This window comes from Melospiza melodia, chromosome 5, assembly GCF_035770615.1.
Source record: "Melospiza melodia melodia isolate bMelMel2 chromosome 5, bMelMel2.pri, whole genome shotgun sequence".
NCBI classification, from domain to species: domain Eukaryota; kingdom Metazoa; phylum Chordata; class Aves; order Passeriformes; family Passerellidae; genus Melospiza; species Melospiza melodia.
Genome location: NC_086198.1, coordinates 91,090,062 through 91,102,427, shown reverse-complemented (window position 1 = coordinate 91,102,427; position 12,366 = coordinate 91,090,062). Strand labels below are relative to the sequence as shown.

Below are 12,366 nucleotides of genomic sequence, written 5' to 3'. Positions count from 1 at the left end.
TGGGAATGGGGGGAACTGGGAATGGAGGGAACTGGGAATGGGGGGAACTGGGAATGGGGGAACTGGGAATGGAGGGAACTGGGAATGGGGGAACTGGGAATGGAGGGAACTGGGAATGGGGGGAACTGGGAATGGGGAGAACTGGGAATGGGGGGAACTGGGAATGGGGGGAACTGGGAATGGGGGGAACTGGGAATGGGGAGAACTGGGAATGGGGGGAACTGGGAATGGGGGGAACTGGGAATGGGGGGAACTGGGAATGGGGGGTGGGTGCTGGGCCACCAGAAGGTCCCACAGGAACTTCCAGATCCAGCTCTGGGAGCAACCAGGGCTCCAAGCAAGATGGGGAAAACATTTTTTTTTACTATTGTCAATGTCAGGCAAAGATTTTTTTATTATTTATTATCATCATCGATGTCAGGCAAAGATTTTTAAATTATTATTATTATTATTATTATTATTATTATTATTATTATTATTATTATTATTATTATTATTATTATTATTATTATTATCAATGGCAGTCAAAGATTTTTATATTTATCATCAACAGCAGGCAAAGATTTATTATTATTATTATTATTATTATTATTATTATTATTATTATTATTATTATTATTATTATTATTATTATTATTATTATCAGTGGCAGATAAAGACTTTTTTATTATTATTATCAATGGCAACCAAAGATTTTTTTCAATTATTAGTATTATCAATGGCAGGAAATATTTATTATTATTTCTACCAATGGCAGGCAAAATTATTATTATTATTATTATTATTATTATTATTATTATTATTATTATTATTATTATTATTATTATTATTATTATTATTATTATTATTATTATTATTATTATTATTATTATTATCGGTGGCAGATAAAGACTTTTTTATTATTATTATCAATGGCAATCAAAGATTTTTTTTAATTATTAGTATTATCAATGGCAGGAAATATTTATTATTATTACTACCAACGGCAGGCAAAATTATTATTATTATTATTATTATTATTATTACTATTATTATTATTATTATTATTATTATTATTATTATTATCGGTGGCAGATAAAGACTTTATTATTATTATCAATGGCAATCAAAGATTTTTTTAAATTATTAGTATTATCAATGGCAGGAAATATTTATTATTATTATTACTATTATCAATGGCAGGAAATATTTATTATTATTATTATTACTACCAATGGCAGGCAAAGATTTTATTATTATTATTATTATTATTATTATTATTATTATTATTATTATTATTATTATTATTATTATTATTATTATTATATTAATATTATATTAATATTATATTAATATTAATATTATTATTATTATCGGTGGCAGATAAAGACTTTTTTATTATTATTATCAATGGCAATCAAAGTTTTTTTTTTAGTTATTCGTATTATCAATGGCAGTAAATATTTATTATTATTACTACCAATGGCAGGCAGAGATTTTTTTATTATTATTATTATTACCAATGGCAGGCAATATTATTATTATTATTATTAATAATAATAATAATAATAATAATAATAATAATAATAATAATAATAATAATAATAATATTGTCGGTGGCAGATAAAGACTTTTTTATTATTATTATCAATGGCAATCAAAGATTTTTTTTAATTATTAGTATTATCAATAGCAGGAAATATTTATTATTATTACTACCAACGGCAGGCAAAGATTTTTTTTTTTATTATTATTATTATTATTATTATTATTATCAACGGCAGCAAAGGTTTTTAATTAAGTTTTAATTAATGATTCTCGGTGGCAGGCAGGGGTTGGCAGGGGCTTTCCTCGGGCCAGGGCTCACCTTGAGCGAGGCCGCTCCCATCCAGACGCAGCCGGAGTCGCAGAACAGCGCCAGCAGCCGCTGCGTGAAGGACACGGCCACGCGCAGGAACGGCCCCGCCGAGGGGCTCAGCCCGGGGGGCGTCTGCGGGGACAGGGACACCGTGGGGACACCGTGGGGACACCAATGGGGACACCAACGGGGGACCAGAGCGACACCAGGGACACCGTGGGGACACCAATGGGGACACCAACGGGGGATCAGAGTGACACCAGGGGCACGGTCAGGACAGGGGGTCACCAATGGGGACACCAACAGGGACCAGAGTGACACCAGGGGCACGGTCAGGACAGGGGGACACCAACGGGGGATCAGAGTGACACCAGGGGCACGGTGAGGACAGGGACACCATGGGGACACCAACGGGGCACCAGAGTGACACCAGGGGCACGGTCAGGACAGGGGGGTCATCGATGGGGACACCAGCGGGGCACCAGAGTGACACCAGGGGCACGGTCAGGACAGGGGGACACCAATGGGGACCTTGGAGTGACCCCTGAGTGGTGTGGTCAGAACGGGGGTCACCAAAGGGGGCTCAGAATGTCCCCAATGGGCACGGTCAGGACAGGGCAGGGCACCATTGGAGTGACCCCTGAGTGGTGCAGTCAGGACAGGAGGAGCACCAGAGGTCATAAATGGGGGCTCGAAGTCACCCCAAGGGACGTGGTCAGGACAGGGGGGTCACCAACGGGGGATCAGAGTGACACCAGGGGCAGGGTCAGGAGAGGGGACACCACTGGGGACACCAATGGGGTTCAGAGTGACACCAAGGGCTGTGGTCAGGACAGGGGCGTCACAAATGGGGGCCTTGGAGTGACCCCCAAGTGGCACAGTCAGGACAGGGGGGACACCAGGGGACACCAATGGGGGCTTGGAGTGACACCAGGTGGTGCAGTCAGGACAGGGGCGTCACCAATGGGGACCTCGGAGTGAACCCTGAGTGGCGTGGTCAGGACAGGAGGAGCACCAGGGGACACCAATGGGGGCTTGGAGTGACCCCAAGGGACGTGGTCAGGACAGGGACACCATGGGGACACCAACAGGGAGATCAGAGTGACACCAGGGAGCATGGTCAGGACAGGGGGATCACCAGTGGGGACACCACTGGGGGCCTGGAGTGACCCCTGAGTGGTGTGGTCAGGACTGGGGACACCAATGGGGGCTCAGAGTGACACCAAGGAGGGTGGTCAGGACAGGGGGACACCAATGGGGGCTCAGAGTGACACCAAGGAGGGTGGTCAGGACAGGGCAGGGCACCACTGGAGTGACCCTAAGTGGTGTGGTCAGGACAGGGGGACACCAATGGGGGCTCAGAGTGACACCAAGGGGTGGCGTCAGAACAGGGAGGACAGCAGGAGACACCAATGGGGACCTCAGAGTGACCCCCAGGTGGTGTGGTCAGGACAGGGGCACACCAGGGGACACCAATGGGGCTCAGAGTGACACCAGGGGCGTGGTCAGGACTGGAGAGTCACCAATGGGGACCTTGGAGTGACTCCCAAGTGGTGCAGTCAGGACAGGAGGGACACCAGGGGACACCAGTGGGGGCTCAGAGTGACATCAAGGGGTGTGGACAGGATAGGGGGGTCACCATTGGGGACCTTGGAGTGACCCCAAGTGGCGTGGTCAGGACAGGGGGGTCACCACTGGGGACCTCGGAGTGACCCCCAAGTGACATGGTTCAGGACAGGGGGGGTCACCACTGGGCATCTCAGAGTGACCCTCGAGTGGTGTGGTCAGGACAGGGGGGGTCACCAGGGGACACAATGACCCCATTTGGTGTGGTCAGGACAGGGGGGTCACCAATGGAGGCCTTGGAGTGACCCCCAAGTGACATGGTCAGGACAGGGGGGTCACCAGGGGACACCACCAGGGGCTCAGAGTGACACCAAGGGTGTGGTCAGGACAGGGGGGTCACCAATGGGGACCTCGGAGGCATCCAGGATGGGAAAGGATTTGGGAGCATCCCCTGGGATGGGACAGGAGAAGGAGCTGGGAGCATCCCAGGGGACAGGGGAAGGAGCTGGGCACACCCCAAGGGACAGTAGGGACAGTGGGGACAGTGGGGACAGTGCAGCCCCATCCCAAATTCCCAAAGGGCCTCACCAGCACGGAGCAGGAGGTGTTGTCCAGCAGGAAGAGCTCCTGTCCCATGGCCAGCAGCACCATGGTCACCCTGTCCTGGGCCAGCACGGTCCAGCACGGCGGGGCCTTCTGCAGCCCTGCGGGGACAGTGACACCCCTGGGACACGGGGACAGAAGGGACAGGGGGGACAGAGAGAAGGGGATTGGGGACAGAGGGCACAGAGGAACAGAAAGGGAACAGGGAGGACAGAGAGGACAGAGAAGGACAGAGGGGACAGACAGGGACAGTGGGGATTGGGGACAGAGAAACAAGGACAAGGGCATGGGGGGACAGAGGGACAGAGAAACAGAAGGAGAACAGGGAGGACAGAGGGGGACAAAGGGGGACACAGAGGGACAGAGAGGGACATGGTGTCACCCACCAGGGACCTCGGGCAGGCGCCGCAGCTTGAGGTCGTCGATGTTGGTGGCGAGGGAGAAGCGCAGCGCTCCCGTCAGGATGGCCACGCCCGTGCCGAACTCCGTGTGGAACACCTGCGCCTCCAGCACGTGGTTCTGCAGCACCTCCTGCAGGACACGCCGGGGAGGGGACACGCTGGGGACACGCTGGGGACACCGGGGCTCGGCTGGGGCAAACAGTGAATGTGCTGCTCTCCGGGACGGATCCCAGCTCCTTCCCCAGGGACGGGACAGCCCCGGTTCTGCATCCCCCAAACCCCACCCAGGGCATCTCAGGAGGAGGAAATGGAGAAGATGAGATGGGGTGGGATTTTGGGAAGGAATTCCTGGTTTGAGGGTGAAGAGGGGCTGGGATGGAATTCCCAGAGAATTCCATCGGGATGAAATTCCCAGAGAATTCCATCGGGATGAAATTCCACTCCTGGATCCCTGGGAGTGTCCAAGGCCAGGCTGGACAGGCTTGGAGCAGCCTGGGATGGTGGAAGGTGTCCCAGGGCAGGGGTGGAATGCGACGGGCTGTGAGGTCCCTTCCCACCTGCCCCATCCCAAATCCCACCCCAAATCCATCCCACGCCCCGTTGCCTCACGTTTCCCATGCTGAAGTGCCGCTTGAACTCGCAGAAGAGGTTGTAGACCAGGACGGTGCCGTCCTCCTGGATGCACAGCAGGTCCTCCCCCGCCGTCCAGCCCAGGTGCACCAGGGGGCCGCTCTTCCACTGGGAACGGCACGGAAGGGTCAGCCCGAGCCAGGGACGGCCCTCCGGGGACACACCGGGGCTGCCGGAGCTCCGACAGCTTCTCCACAGCTTGGACACCTCACCCACAGGTCCAGCACCTCACCCTGAGATCCAACACCTCACCCAGAGATCCAACACTTCACCCTGAGATCCAACACCTCACCCTGAGATCCAACACTTCACCCTGAGATCCAACACCTCACCCAGAGGTCCAACACCTCACCCAGAGGTCCAACACCTCACCCAGAGGTCCAACACCTCACCCTGAGATCCAACACTTCACCCTGAGATCCAACACCTCACCCTGAGATCCAACACTTCACCCTGAGATCCAACACCTCACCTGGAGGTCCAACCTCTCGTCCAGCCGTCCAACACCTTGTCCACAGTCCAACACCTCATCCACAGGTCCAACACTTCACCCTGAGATCCAACACCTCACCCAGAGGTCCAGCACCTCACCCTGAGATCCAACACCTCACCCAGAGGTCCAACACTTCACCCTGAGATCCAACACTTCACCCTGAGATCCAACACCTCACCTGGAGGTCCAACCTCTCATCCAGACGTCCAACACCTTGTCCACAGTCCAACACCTCATCCACAGGTTCAACACCTCACCCAGAGGACTGACATCTCACCCAGAAGGTCCAACCTCTCATCCAGACGTTCAACACCTTGTCCACCTTGTCCACAAGTCCAACACCTCATCCAGAGGACTGATCCTCATCCAAAAGTCCAACATCTGATCCACAGGGCTGACACCACACCTTATCCAGAAGTCCAACATTGACACTTCACCTGGAGGCTCAACACCTCATCCAAAAGTCCAACACCTCATCCAGAGGTCCAGCACCTCATGCAGAAGTCCAGCACCTCATCCAAAGGGCTGACACCTCACCTGGAGGTCCAACACCTCACCTGGAGGTCCAACAGCTCATCCAGAGATCCAGCACCTCATCCAGGGAACTGACACCCCACCTGGAGGTCCAGCACCTCATCCAGAGGTCCAGCACCCCACCTGACCCGGCTCTGCAGGTCCCTGCAGTCCTGGCACTGTCCCTCAACTGCCCCATGTCCCCCTCAGCCCCAGGCAGGGGGGAAGGAGGATGTTCCCGTGGCTCCAGTCCTCATCCCATTCTCCTGTCCCATCCCTGGGCAGCAGGGAGAGGATTCTCCTGCTCAAAACCCATTCCATCTTCTTCTTCCATCCCTCACCAGCAGGGAGAGGATTCTCCTGCTCCAAACCCATCCCATGTTCCTGTCCCGTTCCTGGGCAGCAGAAAAAGGATTCTCCAGCTCCAAACCCACCCTATCTTCTTCTTCCATCCCTCATCAGCAGGGAAAGGATCTTCCTGCTCCAAACCCATCCCATTCTCCTGTCCCATTCCTGGGGAGCAGGAAAAGGATTCTCCCTCATCAGCAGGGAAAGGATCTTCCTGCTCCAAACCCTTTTCCATCCTCTTCTTCCATCCCTCATCAGCAGGGAGAGGATTCTCCTGCTCCGAACCCATTCCACCCTCTTCTCCCATCCCAGGGCAGCTGCCATCCGTTCCCCGTGCTCCCACACCCCCGTCCCCCCGCCCAGTCTGTCCATCCCCCCCAGCTCACCGGGACACTGGCCAGGAGCAGCCCTGAGGCCGAGTAGATCTCCAGGAGCGGGCGGGCGCTGGGGGTCTTGTCCCGCCGGGAATTCCTCAGCAGAGCTGGGACAGGGACAAGGACAAGGAGGGGACAGTCCCTGAGCCATGGGTGGCACAGCCCCGGCTCGGGGAGGGGGGCTCGGGGGGCTGCACGCACCTATGGGACCCCCATACGGGGCAGCTGCCACCACACAGTCACGGAGATCCTCCCGCAGCCCCCATTCCATGGAGTAGAGCTCCAGCTTCCTGGTGGGACACGGATGGATGATGGATGGATGGATGGATGGATGGATGGATGGATGGATGGATGGATGGATGGATGGATGATGGATGGATGGATGGATGGATGGATGATGGATGGATGGATGGATGATGGATGGATGGATGGATGGATGGATGGATGGATGATGGATGGATGGATGGATGGATGGATGGATGGATGGATGGATGGATGATAGATGGATGGATGGATGGATGATGGATGGATGGATGGATGGATGGATGGATGGATGGACGGATGGATGGATGGATGGATGATGGATGGATGATAGATGGATGGATGGATGGATGGATGGATGGATGGATGGATGGATGGATGGATGGATGGATGGAGGGATGGATGATGGATGGATGGATGGATGATGGATGGAGGGATGATGGATGGATGGATGGATGGATGATGGATGGATGGATGGATGGATGGATGGATGGATGGATGGATGATGGATGGAAGGATGAATGGATGATGGATGGATGGATGGATGGAAGGATGATGGATGGATGGATGGATGGATGATGGATGATGGATGGATGGATGGATGGATGGATGGATGGATGGATGGATGGATGGATGGATGATGGATGGATGATGGATGGAGGGATGGATGATGGATGGATGGATGGATGGATGATGGATGGATGGATGGATGGATGGATGATGGATGGATGATGGATGGATGGATGGATGATGGATGGATGGATGGATGGATGGATGGATGATGGATGGATGGATGATGGATGATGGATGGATGGATGATGGATGGATGGATGGATGGATGGATGGATGGACATGCAACAGATACAGGGACAGGAGAACCATGGACAATGCCCATCCCCAAACCAGCCCTGAGACCCCCAAGAAACCTCAGGAGCCCCAAGATCCACAGACACCCCAGGAACCCCCAAAGATTCCCAGGAATCCCCCAGACCAGCGCAAGGAGCCAAGGCCATCTCGGGACCCCTCCAGCAACCCACAGGACCCTCCACCAGCCAACCCCAAGCCCACCCTGGGACCCCTCAGCCATCCTGGGACCCTTCAGCCATCCCGGGACCCCTCAACCACCCCCGGGACCTCTCAGCCATCCCGGGACTCCCATCTCCAGCCAGCCCCAAGACTCGTGTCCACCCAGGGACCCCCTTAATCCCCCGGGACCCCCATGGCCAGCCAGCCCCGTGGCTACCCCAGAACATCCAAAGTAACCCCATAACCACACCCCAGCCATCTCCGGGATCCCCATTCCAGCCCTGTCATCTCCCCGAGCCCCCCGAGCAGCCCCGGGACCCCCAAGCAGCCTCGGCACCCCCGAGCTCTCCAAGCAGCCCGGGGATCCCCGAGCAGCCCCGGGACCCCCGAGCACCCTCAGGCCGGTGCCGCCCCCGCCGCCCCTCACCGGTAGAAGGTCTCCTCGCCCAGCGGGTTCCAGTTGGCCGTGTAACAATCCATGGCGCGGCCGGGATGGGGGAACCAGGATGGGCCGAGGGGAACCGGGACCGAGACCGGGATCCGGACCCGGCGGTCCCGGCGCTTCCCTCAGCGCGCCACGCCCCGAGCGTCGCGCCGTGACGCAGGGCCGGGCGCCGCCATCTTGGGTGAGGGCACGGGCAAGTAAAGGGGGAACCGCCGCCATCTTGGCTGAGGGCACGGGTAGGTGAATGGGGAACCGCCGCCATCTTGGCTGAGGACACGGGCAAGTAAATGGGGAACCGCCGCCATTTTGAGTGAGGGCAGCGAGAAAGGGGAACCGCCGCCATCTTGGGTGAGGGCAGCGACAAAGGGGAACCGCCGCCATCTTGGGTGAGGGCACAGGCCTTGTCCCTCAAGTGTCGCCTGTCCCCAAAGGTTTCCCCTCTCCCCCACAATCTCCGTTGTCCCCCAGTGTGGCCCTAGTTCCTTAAGAGGCCTCTTATCCCCAGAAGTGTCGCCCAAGATGCCCCCTGTTCCACCCACATGTCCCTCAAGGGATCCCTCCTCCCTCAGGGTGTTAACTGTCCCCCAGGCTGTTCCTTACCCCCAGGGGATGTCCCCATGCCCCAAGATGTCCCTTGGCACACACACTGTTCCCACAGGTCTCTCTTTATTTCCTGCTGCTGGAAACCCAGGAAGGGCCACGGAGGTGCCCCCTGTGCTGGGGTGGGGATCAGGGGTGCCATGGCGGTGCTTCACGTGCCAGGGGTGGAGTGCTGTGGTGCAGTCCCAGAGCTGGAGTGCCAGGGTGGTGCCACACGTCCTGGTGTCACGGTGCCAAGGTGGTGCCACATGTCCCGGTGTCACGGTGCCAAGGCAGTGCCACGTTGGGTGCCACGGTGGTGCTCTGTGTCCTGGGATGGAGGTGCTGTGCTGGTGCTGCTGTGCCAGGATTGGGGTCGGAGTGCTGGGGTGGTGTCCTGGGGCTGGGTTTGGGGCGCCATAGCAGTGCCAGGGTTCACGGGCAGTGGCAGTGCCAGGGTTCGGGTGCCACGGCAGTGCCGTGGCAACACCTCATGTCCCGGGCTCACGGTGCCGTGCCAGGACCAGAGCAGTGCCAGTTTTGGGGTGCCATGCCACCGTGGCAGCGCCACCCAGGCCCTACTTATTGGCATCGCCCAGGTCACAGCGGTAGTGAAAGATCTGGAAGTTCAGCAAGGTGCCCAGCAGTGAGGGGGTACGAGGCGCCCACCTTGCGGAATCCCTGCCCCTCGTAGAGCCGCTGTGCCGCCACCTGCACCATGGAGGTGCTGAGCACCACGGCGCCGTACCCGCGGGCACGGGCAAATGCCAGCACCTCCCGGCACAGCGCCCGCGCCAGCCCGCGGCCCCGGTGCTCCCGGCTCACCGACATCCTCTTGAGCTCCAGCTCGCCGCGGCCCGTGGGCACCGCCGCCACCATGGCCGCCACGGTGCCGGCCTCTTCAACCACCCAGAAGCGGCAGTCGGGCGGGCGCAGGTACGTGCCTGGCACGTCGCACAGTCGGTGCCCAGCGCCTCGCGCACGTAGTCGGCGCTGAGCGAGCGCACCAGCACCCAGAGCAGCACCAGCGCCAGCGCCACCGCGCCCAGCCCCAGCACCCAGGAGCCCGCGGCCGCCCGCGCCGCCACGAACACGGCCCAGCAGTGCCAGGCGCACCCGCCCCGCCCGCAGAATGTGCCGGAAGCCGGCCGGGGCGTGTTCCAGGATGCCGCGGGCAAACAGCGCCCGCACGGCCTCAAAGTCCTGATCCTGGTACTGCCGGATGCGGAACGACGCCATGGGGGCACCTGCGGGGCACGGAGAGGGGTTAGGGGGTGATATAGGGGGGGTGGGCAGGGGGAGATGGATCTTGGGGCGGTACAGAGGGGTCAGGGACAGACAGAGTGACCAGAGACTTGTCCCTGGTGTGGCACAGGAGGGGTCAGGGCAGTGCCATGGATGGAGGACCCCAGACCCACCACTGGCCATGGCACAAAGGGTCACAGAAGCGCCCACTTTCACAGGGACCCTCAGTGTGCCCCCACACCCATCCTTGGGATGGCACAAGGGGTCAGGGCAGTGTGCACCCTCACAGGGACCCTTGGTGTGCCCCCACACCCATCCCTGGGATGGCACAAGGGGTCAGGGCAGTGCGCACCCTCACAGGGACCCTTGGTGTGCCCCAGACCCATCCCTGGCATGGCAGAAGGGGTCAGGGCAGTGCCATGGATGGAGACCCTCCAGGATACCCCCAGATCTCATCTTTTGCATGGCACAGGGGGTCAGAGCTGTGCCCACCCTCACAAGGACAGCCAGAGTGTCTTGAGACCCATCCCTGGCCATGGCACAAGGGGTCACGACAGTGCCATGGACGGGGACCACCCAGGATACCCCCAGATCCCCTCCCTGGCATGGCACAGGGGGGTCAGGGCAGTGCCCGCCCTCGCAGAGACTCCCAGTGTGCCCCAGACCCATCCCTGGCATGGCACAGGGGGATCAGGGCAGTGCCAGTGCCGCTCCCACCAAGGGTACCCCAAAAACAAGGGGTAAAAGTGTGGGGGGCACAGGAGAAGAGCCGCAGGATCTGGGGGTGCCGCCCCCCTCCCCGGAACCCCGGTACTCACCGGGAGCCGCGGCACGACCCGCCCTGGGCAAAGGTGGGCAGAGCGTGGGCACCGAGCTGTGCCCGGGACAGGACAAAGGGGCAAAGGGGCAAAGGGCAAAGGGCCCGGGGGAGGCACGGGGACACGGGGACAGGAGGGGACGGGGGGGGACACGGGGACAGGAGGGGACAGGGGGGGACAGGGCGGGACAGGGGGACAGAAGGGGACACGGGCACAGCCCCCCGGAGGGTCTGGGGGGTCAGACCCATGCAGGGCACATCAAGGGGGTCCCCAATTGCCCCAAACCCTCTCTCGGGGGGTGCCCGGCCCCAACCCCCACCCCCCACAATCGCTCCCGGCCGCCCCCCCCACCTGCTGCTCCCGGCGCTGTCGCTCCTCACACCGGCACCGGCGGCTCCTCGGGGACAACCGGGGGGTCCCCTCACGGCACGGGGGGGGGCTCGGTGACCCCCTGAGCACCCCCAGGGGATGTTTGTTTTGAGTGGGGGGTCTTTGTTTGGCGCACCCCCAGCCCGGCCTGTGCCTGCGATTTGCCGGGTGCGTTCAGCCCATCGTTCTGCGCCGCTCAGGGTGGGGGCCCGGCAGGATTTGGGGGGCTCCGGTGGCAGCAAGGGGGAGGGGGGGGACACCCCCGGTTTGGGCCGTGCCGAGGCCGGCGGAGGCTCCGGTGAGCGGCGAGCGCAGGCGCCGAGCGGGAAGCGCTGCTGCCCTGCCGATGATGCCGTAAAGAGATCCCGGAAGGTGGTGGGGTCACGGGGAGGGGGATTTGGGGGAGCGCAGGGCACGGGGGGCCCGGGGAGTGGCGGGGGGGACACCGCACGGGACCCCTGTCACCCCCAAATCGCGGCGGCGGGGCAGCGATGGGGGAGTGGGGTGGGGGTGCAGCCCCTCGCAGTGTTGGTGTCACAATTTGTGGGGACACCCCAGTCCTGCCCAGCGTCACCCCAGGGGGCCTGGGGGGGCCCCATGATGATGCTCGCCCCCCCAGCCCCGGTCTGGAGCCTCCCCGGGGCTGTCATGGGGGTCGCGGGTGTGTTGGGGACCCCCATGAACGGCTCAGCCCGGCGCTGGGGACAGCCCCGCATTTGGGGAGGGGGACACGGTGGCATCAGGGCCCAGCAGGGCACAGCCCCCCACCCTGCAGGACCGCAGGGGGGTTAAGGGGGGTCACCCCAACCCCTTTATTGTACCCTACAACCCCCCGGTGCCCCCTCGGCTTTCCATGGG

General features: G+C 58.1%; 2 protein-coding genes across 2 annotated transcripts in view; both read right to left on the bottom strand.

The window, feature by feature from the left end:
* VPS16 (VPS16 core subunit of CORVET and HOPS complexes) overlaps positions 1–8,631 on the bottom strand; it is a 31,981-nt gene extending 23,350 nt beyond the window's left edge. The window contains exons 1-7 of the mRNA XM_063157822.1: positions 8,480–8,631; positions 6,967–7,055; positions 6,778–6,872; positions 5,017–5,145; positions 4,393–4,537; positions 3,992–4,107; positions 1,847–1,969 (exon numbers count right to left, since the gene is read on the bottom strand). Of these exons, the coding sequence (XP_063013892.1) occupies positions 1,847–1,969; positions 3,992–4,107; positions 4,393–4,537; positions 5,017–5,145; positions 6,778–6,872; positions 6,967–7,055; positions 8,480–8,532 (750 nt within the window). The 5' untranslated portion in view covers positions 8,533–8,631. The remainder of the gene's footprint in view (positions 1–1,846; positions 1,970–3,991; positions 4,108–4,392; positions 4,538–5,016; positions 5,146–6,777; positions 6,873–6,966; positions 7,056–8,479) is intronic.
* Positions 8,632–9,146: 515 nt separating this feature from the next.
* Positions 9,147–11,221, bottom strand: NAT8 (N-acetyltransferase 8 (putative)). The gene is given in 5 exon segments (XM_063157821.1): positions 9,147–9,729; positions 9,731–10,035; positions 10,038–10,173; positions 10,175–10,323; positions 11,140–11,221. Coding segments are annotated over 4 exon segments (657 nt in total). The 5' UTR covers positions 10,316–10,323; positions 11,140–11,221; the 3' UTR covers positions 9,147–9,654.
* Positions 11,222–12,366: the final 1,145 nt, after the last annotated feature.